Raw genomic sequence first — 17,206 nt, 5'->3', positions numbered from 1 at the left:
TGCTATTCCAGCTGTAGGTGCTCCCTTTCCTACGCTAAGGTTTCTAAGTTGATCTGTTCTGCTAACTCAAAGCTTACAGCAATGATCAGAGGAAAAACAGAGCAATAAGAAAACCCCACTTGACTTCACATTGTCTTCATTTTTCATCCAGCTTTATCCTGCTGCTCCTGCTGGCCAGCGTTTAAGTTGAAAGGAAGCACTTCGGAACGAACATCGCATTCTTCCCTTGTGTGCCAAAACTCAATTAGCCAGGGAATGCCTCCGCACATGGCTCTCCCTGCTTTTTGTCCAGGAATTAACACCACTCGCCCACAGCTGTTGTCTCTGAACTTCAAGAGTCCTAAATGGTTTTTTTCCTCACCTGCATTTGGAAGAGCATTATTTTTTTAGGCATAAGATTTTGTGAAGTACATTGATCACAAATCATTTGTGTGGTTGTCCAGAGCAGAATTCTAATTGCACAAACATCCACTTACAGAAGATGTCTCCAAAAACACAGTCTAATTGGAAATCAGTGGAAAACGAGGGATTTCTGAGAGCTCAGACAGACCATTTCTATGTATGAACCAAGCCGCCCAAGTTTGAAGACGTTACTTTTTCTTCTTATAAGCCTCATTTGGTGTCCGTTATTCTGACTGGTTTTGGCTCACACTGCATGCCACTAATTTTGACAGCAGGACTCTCTTTCCCAGCCTTCCACACTGCATTTGCGAATGCGTTGATTTTTTTGATTGCAGGAGCAACTTGCCCGTCCCCGTGATCTGGGAAATCATGGCCACTGAGGGCAAGTGTTGGTAGCAGCTTCTTTTCCCAAACGTTTTCCGAGCCACGGCAATGAGATGTACATAAATTATGCTGTGCAGTAATCATATCTGCCTCTTCACTAGCAAACGTTTTCATTAGGAATAGCAATGCAAGAATTAAAATTACATCAAAAGCACAACTGTTTTGGCAGAGATGATGCTGGGTAAGGAAACAAAGGGGTGAGAACTGCTGGAAATGTCCCATTCAAACTGCCCCAGCATTGGGCTGCCTGTGGCACCTCAGACTGCCCCATATGGACACGATGGAATGACCAGCAAGCTACCATCAGGTCCCACAGCTCCCTCTCATCTCCTGGAGGATGTATCTGACTGTGGCTTGTTGGGTCAGGAAGCCCAGTTACCTCAGCAAAAGGAATGGATCTAATGTAACGCCTTCTGAGCATCCCTGTGCCGCATCCTCTGAGCAGAATACACAAGCTATGATGCAATCCAATTGCTGGATGGCAGACGGCCAGCTTCCCTGTGGAAGTACTGGAAAATAAAGGATTACCTGCTGCTGCAGGGATGAAGAGGCCAGCCTTTTGAAAAGACAACTGTCCCATGTTCTGAGAGCTCATCCATCTATCTTGGACAACCACAGCGGGATGAGCACAGAGCACTTTAGCGAAGTGCTGCCTAACAACAAGAGAAGATGGAGCAGGGACAGACAGGCGATGCTGGCAGGGGTTCTGCTATCACCGTTTTCCATGGTCCTCTTTGTTTGCTAGTCTCCGGAAACGAAGCAGCAGTTTTGGTCCCTCTTTTCAACAATCTGGATCACATCCAATCTGCCATTCGCTCTGTACTGGGTTGCCTTTAGGTGGCAGAAATGCCCAGGGAGAAAGACAAGATAGAGAAGGGGGATGGATTCCTTGAGAATTCCCCCACAACTCTGCACCCAACAAGGATGTGGCTACGCAGGATACTTCAGCACTAGGCACTGCAAGAACAGAAGCTCATGTGGTCTCTCCAGTGTCCTCACACCTTTCCTTTACTGGTCCCAAGGATACAGACAGCTCCAGAACTTCCTCGTGGTGTTTTCCCAGCCTCTGCTCAACTGCAGGCGAAGGTGTTTTATCCGGGCGGTGGGGCAGCTGGGCGCTGCCGTTCTGCAAGTTCGCCATCTGTGCTTTCTTCCAGAAGATACTTCAAGCAGTGATAAGGCTGCTCTGCCGTGTGGGAAGCAGAGGATGGAGAAGCAGAGGTAGCACCGTCCCAAGTGCCAGCAACTTCAGACTCACTATATCACAACAGTTTCCTCCTGACAGTATCCAGGATTTGCAGCACATCATGCATTAATGCAGTTAGCTAAGCCTGGGTCACTCTCTATCTCTAAAATCCATTCTGTACTGATATTTCAAAAAGATGAAGTCCTACGTGCTTTAATTTGTCCTAAGTGACTTTCCAGGCTAGGAGGAATGACGGGATGCTGCCAGCAGCCAGCCTGGGGCCAAATCTGAGCATACATCACCGATGCAGAGTGACACTGAACAGGGACGTAAAAGCAGGACAACCCATTTGGAGGCGATCCCAACAACAGCTCGGCTATCACCATTGAAACTCTAAACTGAATAAGTCATGCTTTGTGAATCAGAAATTACAGGAGCAAATTTAAAATATTACCGTGAAGCGCAGGACAAATCCCAAGAGCTAACAAGCTATCTGTGCTTTGAAAACACAGATTTCCCCTCACCAAACACCATCAATTCCCAAAAGCCAGAGCAACTCACAGCCTGCCCGGTCATGCTAAGCCATCGGGCTCTCAGCCTGAACCCAACGCTGCTGAGACGCCGCGTGGCTGTGCCGAGGAGACAGGGATGGGCTGGCAGCTCCATCTCACTAGACACCACCCGAGTCCCATCCTGCAGCGTCCGGCCGCACAATGGAACATCAAGGGCTCATGGATGCGCGAGGGGACAGAGCCCTGACCAACATCCTCTTCATTTCCCACCCAAGGGGAGGAAGGCAAGATCCCATCGGCTGCAAAAGCTCCCAGGGTACCTGACCCTTCACCCTCTGCTTACAATATCATCCTGCCACTCTGATGCACCTCAAACACTCCCGACTACTGCAACACTGGGACCAGGAAAGAAAGGAAAAAGTTAAAGCTATTTTCCAGGTTAAAGAATTTCGTCTGATGTCCTGTATAATTTAAAAGATGCACTTCTGTGTAGCCGATAGTTTCTGAAATTCAAATACAATCCATTTCTCATGGAAACGACTAGAAATAAAACTGAGGCTTAGCATACAGCTGGAAAAAATGCCTGCCTGCCAGTGAGGTTTCAATGTACCTAATGGTCCCAGCTCCCAGCATTCAGTGCTCCCAGTGGAAACCAGCCGCAGCCCAGCACAATGCAGCGCCAGCACTGAAATCCAGACAAGCCCTCCAAAATTCAGAGAAATACTTGAAATTCCTTTCTGAAAAAAACCTCAGCTCAAAACTGAACCAAAACCTCAAAATTGGAGCTCTAGCGGCAACTGGAAACAGAAATGCCCGGGGCCCGTTCCCACCACCGCTGCTCCTTGCGTTGAAAAGCTCCGGAGCACGCTCTGGTGCACAGACAGCAAATTAAGAGGCTCATTTCCCAACTGGGCAAGCTACGGAGCGTTCAAGATGGCAAACTGACGAACGCCCTGGGAGGGAGGATGCCAGCTTCCCACAGCCTCTTCCAACACACGGAGCACTAAATTATCTGTTAGTTTAAATGAACACAGACCTTCTGAAACCAAACTGTGTGTGCATGCTCCTAATTAGATGAAGCTTCCTGTCTTTAGGAAAGAGTCAGTGAGGTTTAAGTGTCGATTAGAAGCATCTACGCTCATCCCGGACACCAACTTTGCTGCACAATGCTGTTTTACGTCGATATATCTGTTTGCAACGCGACAGGGAACAACTGCCGTCGGGCACGCAGAAAGCACCCTGTGCCATCACGAATATGAAGGGGCCTCAGTAGAAGACTAAGTTTTTCCAGCTAAAAGAAAAGGCCGAACGCTTCCAAGACAGAAGAAAAATGGTCTGAAGACAGGGTTTGCCCCAGCCAAAAGGAGCAGGCATTTCCTCCTGGCTTCAGTGACACAGGAATGAAGACAGAGTGTCTGACCCAGAGCTGCTCCGTCCTGGCGTTCAGGGGGCTGGCTGAAGCACGCTGCACTTTTTAACTTCTGGTGGTTTAAGAGGGGAAGCACGGATGCATCGGGATGCCCAACCGCCTGACGAGAGGGCATGCGAATTCTAGTCATGCCACATCGCTGTGAAACCACAACCGCTGCCGGGTGGTAACGGCGTGGGGCACACACGGGAACGCCTGCCTGCATACAGATAACTCTCCCATAAAATAAACTACTTAGTCAAGCTTCTTTTATTTCTGTTTTGATAGCAGCAATAGTAGTTAAAAACACTTACCTGTCTGGATCCGTTGTTCTGTACCAGCCTGCAGGAGAGAAAAGAAACACATGCACGAAGTTGTTAGTGCCATTAGGATGTGTGACAGCCGAGCCCGTCTAGGAGGCTGAAGAAACTACTCGGTCTCTATTGCATCCTTCTGTACATTTCTGCTTCTGGTTTCCAGGGAATGCGTTTTCCCTAACTTAATGAACTGCTGTTCCTATCAATATCCTAACATTCTCCACGACAAGTTTGACATGAACAGAGCTACTAACAAGTCCTGATTCTGAGTGACCTGTTCTATACATTGTGACACCAGACCAAAAAGTGAGTTCAGTTGACAAAGAAAGTCCTTGCGTCCGTGCGAGCTACGAGCTGGGAGAGGGATGTGTGCCAGGGCAGTGAGGAGGCAGGCGTGCTGACAGTTCTCCTGCCAGGGAATGGGAAATCCATCGGGTTTTAGAGCAGGGAGAGCAGCAGTGCCAGTGCCAGCTCAGCATCGCCGTGGCACGGACACAGGGACCAACCTCCCCCTCCCCGGCTGCTGCAGGATCAGGCCCAGCAGCAGAGATGCTGCATGTCCATAAGGGCTGCTCTGCAAGAGCGGGGTGCAGCGATCCGCAAAAAGCGAGGAGAAGTAGCAACGTGCTGGGGAGAAGGATGGGGTGGTGCGAAGTGCTCCCAGACTGCTGCTTCTTGCCTGTCCCAGCTGAGAGCCGGGGAAGAACAGAACTTGGGGAGAGGAGAGCCCGGGGAAGAGTTCGGGAAGGAGAGGGAGAGCCTGGGGAGAGGGGAACTCGGCGAAAAGGGAAACGTGGAAGAACGGAGCCCGGTGAAGAGCAGAGCCTGGAGAGCGGGGAAGAGCTGAGGAAGAGCTCGGGAAGAGCAGAGCCCGGGGCACAGGGGAGCCCGGGAAGAGCCGGGGAAGAGGGGAGCCCCCGGCCCGGGGCAGGGCAGGGCTCCGCGCCCCGCAGGACGGAGCGGAGGGACGGGGGAGCCCGCACTCACCTGCGGCGCGGGCGCAGCGCGGAGCCCCAGGAGCGCGGCTGCCAGGACCCAGAGGGGCAGGAGCACCATCCCGAGCCCGTGGCCGCCTCCGCCGCTGTGCCCCCGGGGGGCTGCACCCCGGGGCGGTGGGGCCGGTGGGGCGGGAGCTGTGCCTGCTCCCCGCCTGCCCTGCGCCGCTGATAAACCCGCACCAGCCCCGGGCAGCGCCCCGCCCCGGCTCCGACGTCAGGGGCACGGCCGCCCCCAGCCCCGCACCGAGCCCCCGCCGCATCCCGCACCTCACGGCAGCCGCCAGCACGGAAAGGGGCTCCGGGAAACCTGGGGAGGGGCTTTGTACAAGGGCCTGGAGTGACAGGATGAGGGGGAATGGCTTTACGTTGGAGAGGGGGAAATTTAGAGTAGGCAGTAGGAAGAAATCCTTCACGATGAGGGTGGGGAGAAACTGCCCAGAGCAGCCGTGGCTGCCCCATCCCTGGAGGCGTTCAAGGCCAGGCTGGATGGGGCTTGGAGCCCCCGATCCAGTGGGAGGTGTCCCTGCCCACGGCAGGGGGTAGAAATAGATGGGCTTTGGGGTCCCTTCCAGCCCAAAGCACTCAGTGATTCTATGTTCTCTGCGTGTGTCCTATGAGAAAGCTGCGCTTTCCATCCCATCTGCACTCTGAGTATTGTCCTGGGCTGAAGAAAAAAAGCCACAGATGGAAAAAAAAGGTTTGGAGGCAGCATGCCAACAATGTAGATTATTTCCAAGGCTATTTCACTTCATTAATTTCTCTTCATTAATTTAATTCATGACTCATTAACAGGAAGGGACGCGTCCCTCTGCTCTGAAATGCCTGTTCCAATGCCCTAAGCTGAAGAGGGGCAAGAATGATCCTGGAGCCCTGCATCCAGTTCTAGAAACCCTAATAGTAGAATATGGATCTGCTGGAACAGGTCCAGAGGCCACAGAGACGCTCTGAGGGCTGGAGCACCTCTGCTACGAGAACAAGCTAAGAAAGTTGAGGTTGTTCAGCCTGGAGAAGAGAAGGCTCCAGGGAGACCTTAGAGCAGTTTCCACTGCTGAAAGGGGCTGCAGGAAAGCTGGGGAGGGGCTCTGGATCAGGGAGGGCAGGGACAGGACAAGGGGGAATGGTTTTCAGCTGAAAGAAGGAAGATTGAGATGAGATCTTAGGCAGAAATGTTTTGCTGTGAGGGTGGGGAGGCCCTGGCCCAGGTTGCCCAGAGCAGCCGTGGCTGCCCCATCCCTGGAGGGGTTCCAGGCCAGGTTGGATGGGGCTTGGAGCCCCTGATCCAGTGGGAGGTGTCCCTGCCCATGGCAGGGGTGGGACTGGATGGGCTTTGAGGACCCTTCCATCCCTTCCAACACAAACCATACCAGGATTCTAATCCTATGATCAGAGCCATGACCCCTGGCTCACCAACATCGGGGCCATCACCTCTGGCTCAGCTGGGCTCACCGATGTCAGGGCCATCACCCCCAGCCACAGTAGTACAAACACAGCAATGTCACAACTTCATACACACAGAGAAACCCTTTCATCTGGTGAGCTGTTGCTATGCTCCACAATAAACACTCTGGGCTCCCCATGTTTCCATTCATGTGTCCAGAATCTACCTGCAATGAGCATGCTTCCCCCTGTTCAACCTGCCAGCACAGCTGCCCTCGTGGGACCCCCAGCTCCCCTGTCTGGGACAACATCTCCAATTTTCCATGTCTCCTCCCATCCAGCAAAAGACTGGAGTCCCCAAGACTCCGAGCGGACTGGAGTTTGGTGGCAAAGCAACCGCTTTCCCCAGGCAGGAGCTCGGCGCACAACCAGATCTCCGCTGTGCAACGGGTGATGTCGCCCAGCACACAACCAAACCTTTGCTGCACAACAGGCGATGTTACCCGTCTCAGTCAGAAACCAAAACCCACTCACACTGGGTATTCCCCACACAAAAACCTTCACGGAAATGGTCTGTGTCTCCTTGGTCCCTTCCGTTTCCCAAAGAGCTGTGACGCAGTTGAGGCTGCACACAACTGAGGTGGTAACGGATATGACCAGGGTGATCCCCAGGGAGAACAAAGAGCTTTACAAACACTCCAAGGAGCCAGAGATAATCCACTCCCACGCCCCTTGCGCTTCAGCAGGGTTCCGAGTGAAGGCTGAGTTTTGTCAGGGTCGGGATTATCTCATCTCATGCAAGATGGTTACTGCGGGACCAGCTAGATCCCAGTTTAACATCACACTGTTCTGCAGCCCCTTTTCGTGTTTCTACTTGCAATGCGTCATGTCCAACCGACAGACCTTGCTGCTGGCCTCCAGCAGGCATGAGTGAACAGCTTGCTGCTGCTCAATGGTTTTCAGAAGAAGGAGTGATTATAGTTAGACTTTCACAGGTGTATGTTGAGCTGCCTGCCAGAAACCATCACATCTACATGAGAAAGAAGACACCGCTTTCTTCTAAACCTGTGTTGCCTGAAAGCAACAGTTGAGAGGAGGAGACCTCCAGCCATGATTTTCAGGAGCTATCTGGAATAATTAAGCCATGCCAGCCTGCAGAGCAGCCCTGCTGCTCCAGAAAACACACTCTGAACTGCATTGTTTTTTCTCTTTCCTGAGACAGTGGGAATGCCTGGATGTGCATCTGCTGTAACAGGTGTAAGATCATTTTGGCAAGACCTGCCTTTCATGAACTGTGTTGACTGGGCCTGATCACCCGGTTCTCTTGCATGTGCTTCATGATAGCACTCAAGATCACCTGTTCCATGACTTTCCCTTGCACTGAGGTCAGACTGACAGGCCTGTAGTTCCCTGGATCCTCCCTGCGGCCCTTCTTGTAGATGGGCACAACATCAGCCTCCAGTTCAGTGGGACTTCCCCAGTCAGCCAGGACTGCTGGAAGATGATGCAAAGGGGTTTGAAAAGCACATCCCCCAGCTCCCTCAATACTCTTGGGTGAATCCCATCCGGCCCCATAGACTTGTATCTGTCTAGTTGGGCAAGGAAGGCTCTGACCACCTCCTCTTGGATCATGGGAGCCTCATTCTGCTCCTCTAACTCCTGGGTACGTACACACAGGGGACAACCTTCCTTACTATTAAAGACTGAGACAAAGAAGGCATTAAGTACCTGAGCCTTGTCCTCATCCTTTGTCACAGTTGTTCCATTTGCATCCAGTAGGGACTGAATATTCTCCCTGGTCCTCCTTTTACTGTTACTGTATTTATAGAAAGATTTTTTGTTATCCTTCACCGACTTGGCCAATGTGAGCTCTAGTGAGGCTTTAGCCCTCCTGATTTTTCCTCTGCACAATCTCACCTCCTCCCTGTAGCCCACCCAAGACTCCCGTCCCTTCTTCCATCCTCGGCACGCCGTAACTGCAGGCCATCGCACAGTGCATGAGAGCTGCTCTTCAGAATGACCAGGATGAGAAGGGCTGCGTCCTGTAAATTGCTGGCTACATAATTATACATTAAGGGGAACTTAAAGGCTGCAAGTTCACAAAGCCAGAGTTGGAACCATTAGTTCAGAGCTGCCAGCCTCAGCCTGCTTCCATCCACATCCTGGCATTACTTGCCAACACACCACTTCTCCCACAGTACCCTTCTCCCTGCCCCAGGACACAAAACAGGCACCATGCACTTTATATGCAGCTATTCCACACCTTATTTCCTGCTCTGATGTTCATTATGTGACCTCAGACCTTATTTATAGCACGTTATTGAAATCCTGACAACAATGTTGATTCCCTGGTGGTTTTTTCCGTAACACAGCATACCTGGGGGCTATGCAAACCATCCATTTTCTGCAGAGAAATGATGGGCCAGCACAATCCCTGGTGCTTCATGCAGCCTGGTTATAGATGCATTCATTATTTGATCTCAGCTTCAAGCCCAGATCTTTTTAATTTCACTCCACAGTCTTATGAACGGAGGCAGTTGGACAGATACAGGGAATGGAACTGCTGGCACTTTGTAACTCTCTTTCCATGGTCTTAAAATAAGTCACCTTTCAATAAAGCCATGTCTGCTACATCCCAGGTAGTTGAACTTTTCCAAATTAGATAAAAAAGTTCCTAAGCACCAAAGAAACCAAGACGCACAAAAGCCAGAGCTGGCAGCCAGGGCAGATACTCCGTTTTGAAGTCTTGGAGAGCAAAGAACTTTTGACAGAATTGTAAGGGAGCAAAAATAAGGTGTTAAATTTAGATGCCTCATTCGCCATTTCTGATAAGAAACAAGACTGAGTACCTTATCTGTAACAAACGTACATCCAGGCAGGATTCCAAGGTTAATTAAAGGCATCTCTCATGTCCAACAGCCACATCTGGACATGGTATCATCAAAGAAATCACAGAGTTTACAGCCTGTACCCTATGTACACATGCATTTAAATATTCGGGCACACATATACATCTGTTAAAGATCTGTTAAATACTTGCAATTCTGAAATGACTCTTGCTAACACTACATCAGATAAGCTTTCTGCACCCATGCAGCTCCTCTGATACTCTAGGCTGACAGCTACAGTGTTCGATGAACCTAAGGTCAGGTCCTAAAGCGAAGAGGCACTGAAGTCTAAAAGGTGTCACACAGGGCCAGATTCTGGAGCACAGGAACTGCAGCAGCATTTGCACGGCAAAATGTATGGGAGCAAGCACTCAGTGTGGCACTACCTGATCACAAAGGCTCCATAAGATGCCACATGCTCCCACAGCAGAAGTGCCTGCAACACAAACTGATTTCATTCAAACTGAGGAACTTGAAAAAAGAAATTTCCCCCTTGGAACAGACAGGAATTAACTAAGCAGGAGGTTTTGCACTGCTATTTAATACAAGCTTTCAAATATTACCTTTTTTTGAGACAAGCCCCTAAACCATAACATCCAGGAACGATTCCTATAGTCTAGACAAACCACAGCCTTGACCCACAGTGTCTGCACACATGGTTTGATGTTCAGTTTTGCACTGACAGTTCTTGCTCTTTAGGAATCATTAGCACTGACCGAGTTTCTGATCTGCTACGATCTTTGCTGGTCTGTGTTTGATGACCTCTCTCAATAGTGGCCAGGTTGGCGAGCATTAATTCCGTTCTCTCCAAATGAGGCATCACCAAACATCAGCCAGAGGTAACAGAAGCTGCCCGTTTGAGATCGCAGCAATACCCGCTCTGAGCACCTGCTTTAGGCAACTAAACCCACTTCCCAAGCACTATGCAGATGCTTCCCTGCATTCCACAGAGCTCCTGCAGCGGTGAGCTATGGAGAACAGCTTTCCGTATGAAAAGATAAAGCAGGCTGGTTCAGGAAAAGGCACAAAACAGTCCAGATAAGACAGTTACAGGTTAATTTACTGTCTTGGCCACCTCCACATCCCTTACATGATGCTCAGGCTTACTTTTCAATTTGTTTTTTCCTTTAATCTTTCCCATTTAACCCAGTTTGTTTCTTACTTCCCCATATCAGCTCTGCTGCCTTTGGTGTGAAAGCCTGACTTTAATGATTGGGACACTGGGCCTTGGGTTCTCCTCCTCGGTGAAGCGTGCCCTGACCTGAATACAAGCGCTGGGCAGGATCCTCTGAAAAGCGGACACCCGGATCATGTTCCACAAGGTGGATGTGCCCTAGTCAGGCTGTTTAATGAAAAGTTGAAATCTTTTTCCCCAAGTAATTAGAGATGCAGGAGGCCCACGGTGCAATGGTAAAACCTAAGTCAATATAACCCATTTCTTAGCAGAGGATACATCTGACAAGTGACGTCTGTGCCTCACTCTTAAAATGCCTTCCTGTTTGGGTTTCAGTAACATCCACGTTCCCTCCGTGGGCTGGACCCTGCTGCAGCAGGCACTGTGAGCGGACACCGTCCAAAGGCCCTGCACAAAGGGCCTCCTTAGCCTCCTTACCTGGAACCTCATCCTGCTCGTGTGCTTGTATGCGGGTTGTACAGCGGGCCCTGGGCAGCAGCATCTTGGCTCTGGTTAACGTGTCTCCAGGTGAGCCACCAGCAGCACAGGGAACGCGGATGCCACAATCGGCTCCAGACTCACGCCGCCATCACGCAGGTGTGATCAGTATCACCATGGCCGTGCCACAGCCCCAGGATGGGACAGCTCGAGTTGGGCACGCCAGTGATGCAAAAGCCTTTTTTACCAAGAAACGACATGCATCGTTTCAGCCTTGTTTGCCACTCAGTGACTTGCCATCTAATTTCCCAAACCACACAGAAAATCTCTTTGCTATCACCTTTTTCTGGTGTATTTACCACAGCTGAGTGACACAGGGATTTCTGAACCAAGGTGTCAGACAAGAACTGTCAGCCAGCACGTGAGATACCAGCACTCTATAAATGAAAATGGCTACAGCACTCTATAAATGAAAATGGCTATTGTTTCTCCTTCCTGCTGCACTAAAACTGGGAATATTAAAGCCCACAATCATATTTAATTGTTTTCAAGACACTATTAATCTAGCACACTGTTAAAGGAAGAAGCAGAGTAGACTTGTTATTTTTAAGAAAGCGGTGTAAGATTTACGGTCAAGGTTTAACCACAGGACATAGGAGACTGGAGAGAAAAATGTGAGACATGAAAATTACAGCTGTAAAATTCGTTATGAAAAATGAAAAGCACTGGAAAGAGGCAGCACTTGGGACAATGTCGGATAACAGACACATTCCATAAAGCTGTTCTGATTTTAAGGCGGTTCGTCTTGAGATGCTGTGTGCCAAATAAAACGCAATTAAACCCACCTTGAATCCTCAAAAGAAATGAATCAACAAATACCCACAAATCATTCTGAAAATAAGACCCAGTAAGACCCAGCTTTTAATGGCCTGTGGTATCAATTCAGAACTTGGCAGTTCTCGTGCTGTGAGAGGTTCCTAGAAGCGCTGAGGCAGCAGCCAGGATGCCCTGTGCAGATGCTGGCAGTGCTGAAGGCCCATTTAACCACTTGCACTTACCTTAAGCCCTTAGAAAGAAATGATGGGAATCTGCGCAAAGGTCTTAAACAGGAATTGTATGTGCCAGGGACTTCCTTATCACCCGTCTCCCCTTTTATTCTCCTTTGACTGGAGAGAGCAGTTCATTCCACCAGGAAACACTCAACCGGACTCCAGTCCCACTGCCCAGCACTCTTTGAAATGGAATCTCCTCCCAGTTATGCCAAACAGAAGAGCTGCTATAACTGTTGTGACCACAGAGCGGCTGCTCTTTCGGCAGCGTTTGTTGTGAGATGAAGTATGACAGTAATTTGAATTTCTGGAATTGTCCAAGCAAACCTTTCTGTCAGGGCAGCCAGCCAGGGATTTTGATACCTTTCACTTCCCTCATAACCAGTGAAGGGGATATGGAATGGAAGTCTGACGGATGTTCCAGTGTTGCCAATGTCCTAAAATAACCGTTTGAGCACATTGATTACTTTCGTAGCCAGGTGCTGCCCAACGAGACACCCATGAACATGCGAGAATGCTTCAATTCTCAAGCAAAGGTGACCGGTCACATTTTACAGATGGGCACATGAAACAATTTCTGGGAAGGATAGGTGAAAAAATTCCCAGTGTATCTGCAGGTAAAGCTGAGCCTGTGAGAAGCAGAGAGGGGACAGAGAAGGTGAAGACACCAGAAGGTCTGCAGTGCCCTGCCAGAGTTCTCCAGTGAAAAGCAGTTCCATCCATGTTAGCTTATATTGGGTTTTCAGCACGATGACATACCCCCTGCACACTGCACGCTGACCCCAGTGAACAGGGAAGGGTAGGACGGGCGGGATGTTCAAAGAAGCTGAAAGAAGCCTCACTGAAGTGCCCTACATAGTGCTCGGGCCATCAGGACAGACACCCAGCTTGCTTATGCTCTCTTGACAACCCCAGCCATGAGCTTCCATCCCTTACAGTGTGCACACAGATCACTCGCATCCACACACTTCACAGGGAAGTGTCTGGGCAGGCAAGCATTACCACTGTGACTTCAATTTGCTGGGACGCTTCCAAATCACTTCCATTTCCAGCAGGAATTAAAACAGGTGCTTCGTCTCTGCAAAGCAGCTTAAGCTAAAATCCTGATCATGCTTGCTGCTCTCACACAGGGTCACGGTCATTCAATATTTAAGGCAAAACAACAAGAAGTTGAGATGCGAGAGTAGCAACATCTAGAGATAAACGTCTGCCTGTAGGTACTCCACCTCTCCACTGTCTCTTCCTAAGGATCCATCTTTAAGGGATCACCATAACCACAAGAGACAACTCCAAATACTGTTTAAACACCAGAAGATTAAATGAAAGAGAACTGAGCTTCTGACCTTACCTAGGGTCGTCTTTCCACGTCAGGGCTGGGGTTATTTCCAGGGCAGCACGTGAGAGCTTTCACTGCAGCTGCTTGAATGGTGCTTTGCCTGCGGATTAATGGATGACTTGGGCTCCTCGTTCACACCAGCCTTCACAATTCAGGAGAAAACACAGAGGAGTTCTTCTGAAACACTGAAAGGAAAGGGACAAAAGTAAGCTAACCTCCTGACCTGTAAAACAGCCTTGGAGAAAAACCCATTCAACAGAGCCACTTGCTGTCTCTGGGAAATGGAGAAGAGGGGTTTTGCAAGAGGAAACAATAACTTGGATTCTGTTTAAGAGGGGAAACCACCATGGCACTGCTTCTGATGAATTTACATGGGGCAGAGAGTAAATCCACCAAGCAGCAGTGAAACGTTTCACAAGCAAGGACTGAAGAGATTGAAAGCAAAGGACTCCCACTGCTCTTACTGGCATTTAAACCAAGGAAACAACCAGGTAAGATGGGGAAGCAGCTTTGTAGAAGATAAACCTCTTCCTTTACGACTGGCCTGCTGCTTTCAAACCTCCCTCCAACAAATACTTTTTCACTCCAGGAGTTCCAAACAAATGCCAAGCTCAAAGCTAGGTGCGATCTGCTCTGGGTTCTGAGGAAACACAGAGCTCCCTGCAAAGTTTACTCTTCTGAACCTCATGTCTGTGAGACATGTCGTGAAAAATAAACACAAAATACCCTGACAAGGTGGTGGTGATAGGATTAAACAGGCAGTTGGACACAGAGAATGGGAAATAAGACTACGGCAACATGAGAATGGCCAAACACAGAGGACCAAATGTCCACCCAACCCAGTACCTTGCCTCTGCAAGTGGCTGAGAGCCAAGGCAGTTTAAAATCAGAGCAAGAGTCTCTTGAGAATGCTTTCTGAATAACGCACACATCCAGCATCGAGCACCTAAACCCCTGTGAACTTCAAGACAGCTGCCCTGCAAGCTTCAGTGCAAGTGTGTGACAGTTTTGCATCACCTAAGCCTTTCAAGAGCTGTGCTGCCGCGCAGGGGCTGCAATACATAGAATCATAGAATCACCAGGTTGGAAGAGACCCACCGGATCATTGAGTCCAACCATTCCTATCAAACACTAAACCATGTCCCTTAGCTCCTTGTCCACCCGTGCCTTAAACACCTCCAGGGAAGGTGACTCAACCCCCTCCCTGGGCAGCCTGTTCCAGTTCCAAATGACCCTTTCTGTGAAGAATTTTTTCCTAATGTCCAGCCTAAACCTCCCCTGGTGGAGCTTGAGGCCAATACCTATCTTTTCTCCCTCTCATGCTCACCCAGAATCCTCAGGACAGCACAGGGTGGCTGGATGTTCTTATCTGCATTCCAAAAAGGATTAAAACACTAAATAGGGTATTCTTTTAGGACTGTTCTGGACTGATTTCATTTACATTCCAGTCTGTCTGTGCCAAATTGCAGGATAGTATCTAAAAAGTCACCTCCAGTTAGTAGTTACACATGGATAAGCATATAAATATACATGAAAATACATGGGAAAAGACATAAACAGAGACTCTCTTCATTGCTTATTGTTCATTTTCTGTCTGTCAGCCAAACCCATCGGTGTTGATAACACGGGCTTGCACATTTTTGCACACAACACTGTTAGAAGGAGCAATAGCTGAAACAGGCTTTAAAAGCTAAGCAATGAGTTTCCAAGGTGAAAAGACATCCTCTACTAGAACTGAGTAGCACAGCTGTACCCGCACCATGGAGACATCCAGCTCAGTTCCCCAGAGGGAGAAAGCAGTCCCGCCCTGTAACTCTTCCGCCTGCCCTTTTTTCTGTAAGGATCATGTTCAACTCGAATCAATCCTGTCACCAGTCTGAAGTGCAGAATACCAGCAGGTTTACCAGCACAGCTCAAGGGAAAAATGAGTATTTGAGACAAAATGGAGCTAGGAACTCCCGCCCCGCTTCACTGGTGAAGTCGGGTATCAGAAAACTACAAAAGCAGCTCTGTGCCTACAGTCCAGCAGGACAAACACACCACGGGCACCCTTCTCATGCAGGGGAAGTGCTTGATGCAGATTTACACAAGTAGGGGGTTTCCCGCTCTCTCTCTGTGTTTTAAAAGCGCAGCATTCCCACTTTTGTATGATAACTACAGGGAAAAATATACAGAGTTAGGCACCCAATTTTGTAGGTTTGCACACCTCTATCCAGATGGGAACGCTCAGTTTTAGTGGCGTGCTACACAATTTTAAGAACAATTAAATCTGAAGACTAAGAAAACACTTAGGTTTATTTATGTCCAATATAATTTCTAATAGGATATCAAGATCAGCATAATTAAGGGGAATCAATCTCTCCTCTTTCCATTCTCATTTCAGGAACAGCACTCAGACAGCAGGAAATCACCACAAAGTCAGGGATCCTTTCTCCTCAGGGGAATACCAGGTGACAGAAAGTAAATACATGCTCGTTACAAACAAGTGCTTTGCTGGATCCTTACCTCCATGTGCACTTCTCCACAAAACCCCATTCAGATCTTTATTTCAGAAGTGAAATCACAGTTTATTTTGCACCTTTTCCATTCCATGCCGAAGGCTTGCCCGGCAGGCTGATCACTTACCAACCTTACCAGCCTTTCCTCCCAGCAGCTCCAGTTCAGTTCAAAGTCAGAGAGCTGCTACAATAACTAGAAACAGAAGACCTCATTTTTAACATAGCTCTGGTCTCAGAGCTTCATGTTCTTATTTATCCTCTCTGCTGAGGAAGCCCAAGAAAAGCAGGAGAGGAGAGTGGAAAGAAATGCAACCGCCCAGCACTAGAACTAATCAAGCCTAATTTCCTAGAGAGTCCCATCACACACTTGCTTGGGAGGGGCTTCTCTTTTGACAGAGAATGTAAAAAGGCTCCTGCTCAAGTCTCAAGCCACGTGCAGCAGTGTGCAAAGCCACACAACGTATGCCATCTATCGGACCTCTGATCCCTGTGTGGATTTATCAGCCAATTAATTCAAGTTGGGGAGGAACATGAACAACTGTGAGCTCACAGGGGCCCAAGCATTCCAATGGTTTTCATGGACCTTAAGTAATAATGAAATGAGAATGATTAAAGCATTCCTTACCTTACAGCTTCCAACTTTAATTTGAAGTCTTTGCTTTTCCAGCGTCTTTCTCCAGCTTCCCCTTTCTGTGGAGCAGGTTTTGAGTTCAGGACAAGCTGCAGGAGGAGGTCCAAAACTCAGGTGCAGCATTCAGCCTCAAACAGGTGAGTTCATCATCTAAGGGAATTGGAAACACATGTAAAACATTACTAACTGACACCACCCATGTGTTTCACTCACTGCTACCATCATTCACCTTGCTCTCCCTTGCAGATCCTGAGCTGTTGTATGACCTTTATTAAAACAGCCAAATAATTAGAATGTGTGAACTTGGATTCTTATTAGCAACAAACTGCATCTTAACAAAACATATATTTAAAGTGTTCAAGGAAGAAAAGGGCTAAGCCAACCCCTGTTGAATAGAAAATGCCTTAGGAGAGCTCTCATCTAATGATTCTCCTACAGCACCACGTAGCAGCAAATACAATCCTTTCCCTATTCTACTAATTTGCTGTTTGCTCCCTTGCTGCTTTGTTGGAGGAGATACTTGATCCTATGGCCTTTTCATAGGTTTCATTCTGTGCTCAACTGGAACTTTGAATTCAGCACAGGAGAAAGAGGGAATTCAATCTGCT

The 17,206-nt window shown here is 48.8% G+C and overlaps 1 protein-coding gene and 1 long non-coding RNA gene across 2 annotated transcripts in view; both read right to left on the bottom strand.

Moving 5' to 3' along the window:
- The window catches only part of ADAMTS3 (ADAM metallopeptidase with thrombospondin type 1 motif 3), a 78,470-nt gene extending 73,068 nt beyond the window's left edge, over positions 1-5,402 (bottom strand). The window contains exons 1-2 of the mRNA XM_069854984.1: positions 5,197-5,402; positions 4,207-4,234 (exon numbers count right to left, since the gene is read on the bottom strand). Coding sequence (XP_069711085.1) covers positions 4,207-4,234; positions 5,197-5,265 — 97 coding nt within the window. The 5' untranslated portion in view covers positions 5,266-5,402. The remainder of the gene's footprint in view (positions 1-4,206; positions 4,235-5,196) is intronic.
- Positions 5,403-11,205: 5,803 nt separating this feature from the next.
- LOC138719723 (uncharacterized) lies at positions 11,206-16,742 on the bottom strand. Its single transcript, XR_011337273.1, has 3 exons — positions 16,593-16,742; positions 13,477-13,654; positions 11,206-11,322 (listed from the first exon to the last, which is right to left on the bottom strand). It is a non-coding gene; the product is annotated as an uncharacterized lncRNA (long non-coding RNA).
- Positions 16,743-17,206: the final 464 nt, after the last annotated feature.

The sequence above is a fragment of the Phaenicophaeus curvirostris genome, chromosome 4 (assembly GCF_032191515.1).
Source record: "Phaenicophaeus curvirostris isolate KB17595 chromosome 4, BPBGC_Pcur_1.0, whole genome shotgun sequence".
Taxonomy (NCBI): Eukaryota; Metazoa; Chordata; class Aves; order Cuculiformes; family Cuculidae; genus Phaenicophaeus; species Phaenicophaeus curvirostris.
Note: the sequence above shows the minus strand (reverse complement) of the source record. Positions and strands in the feature narration are given on the sequence as shown.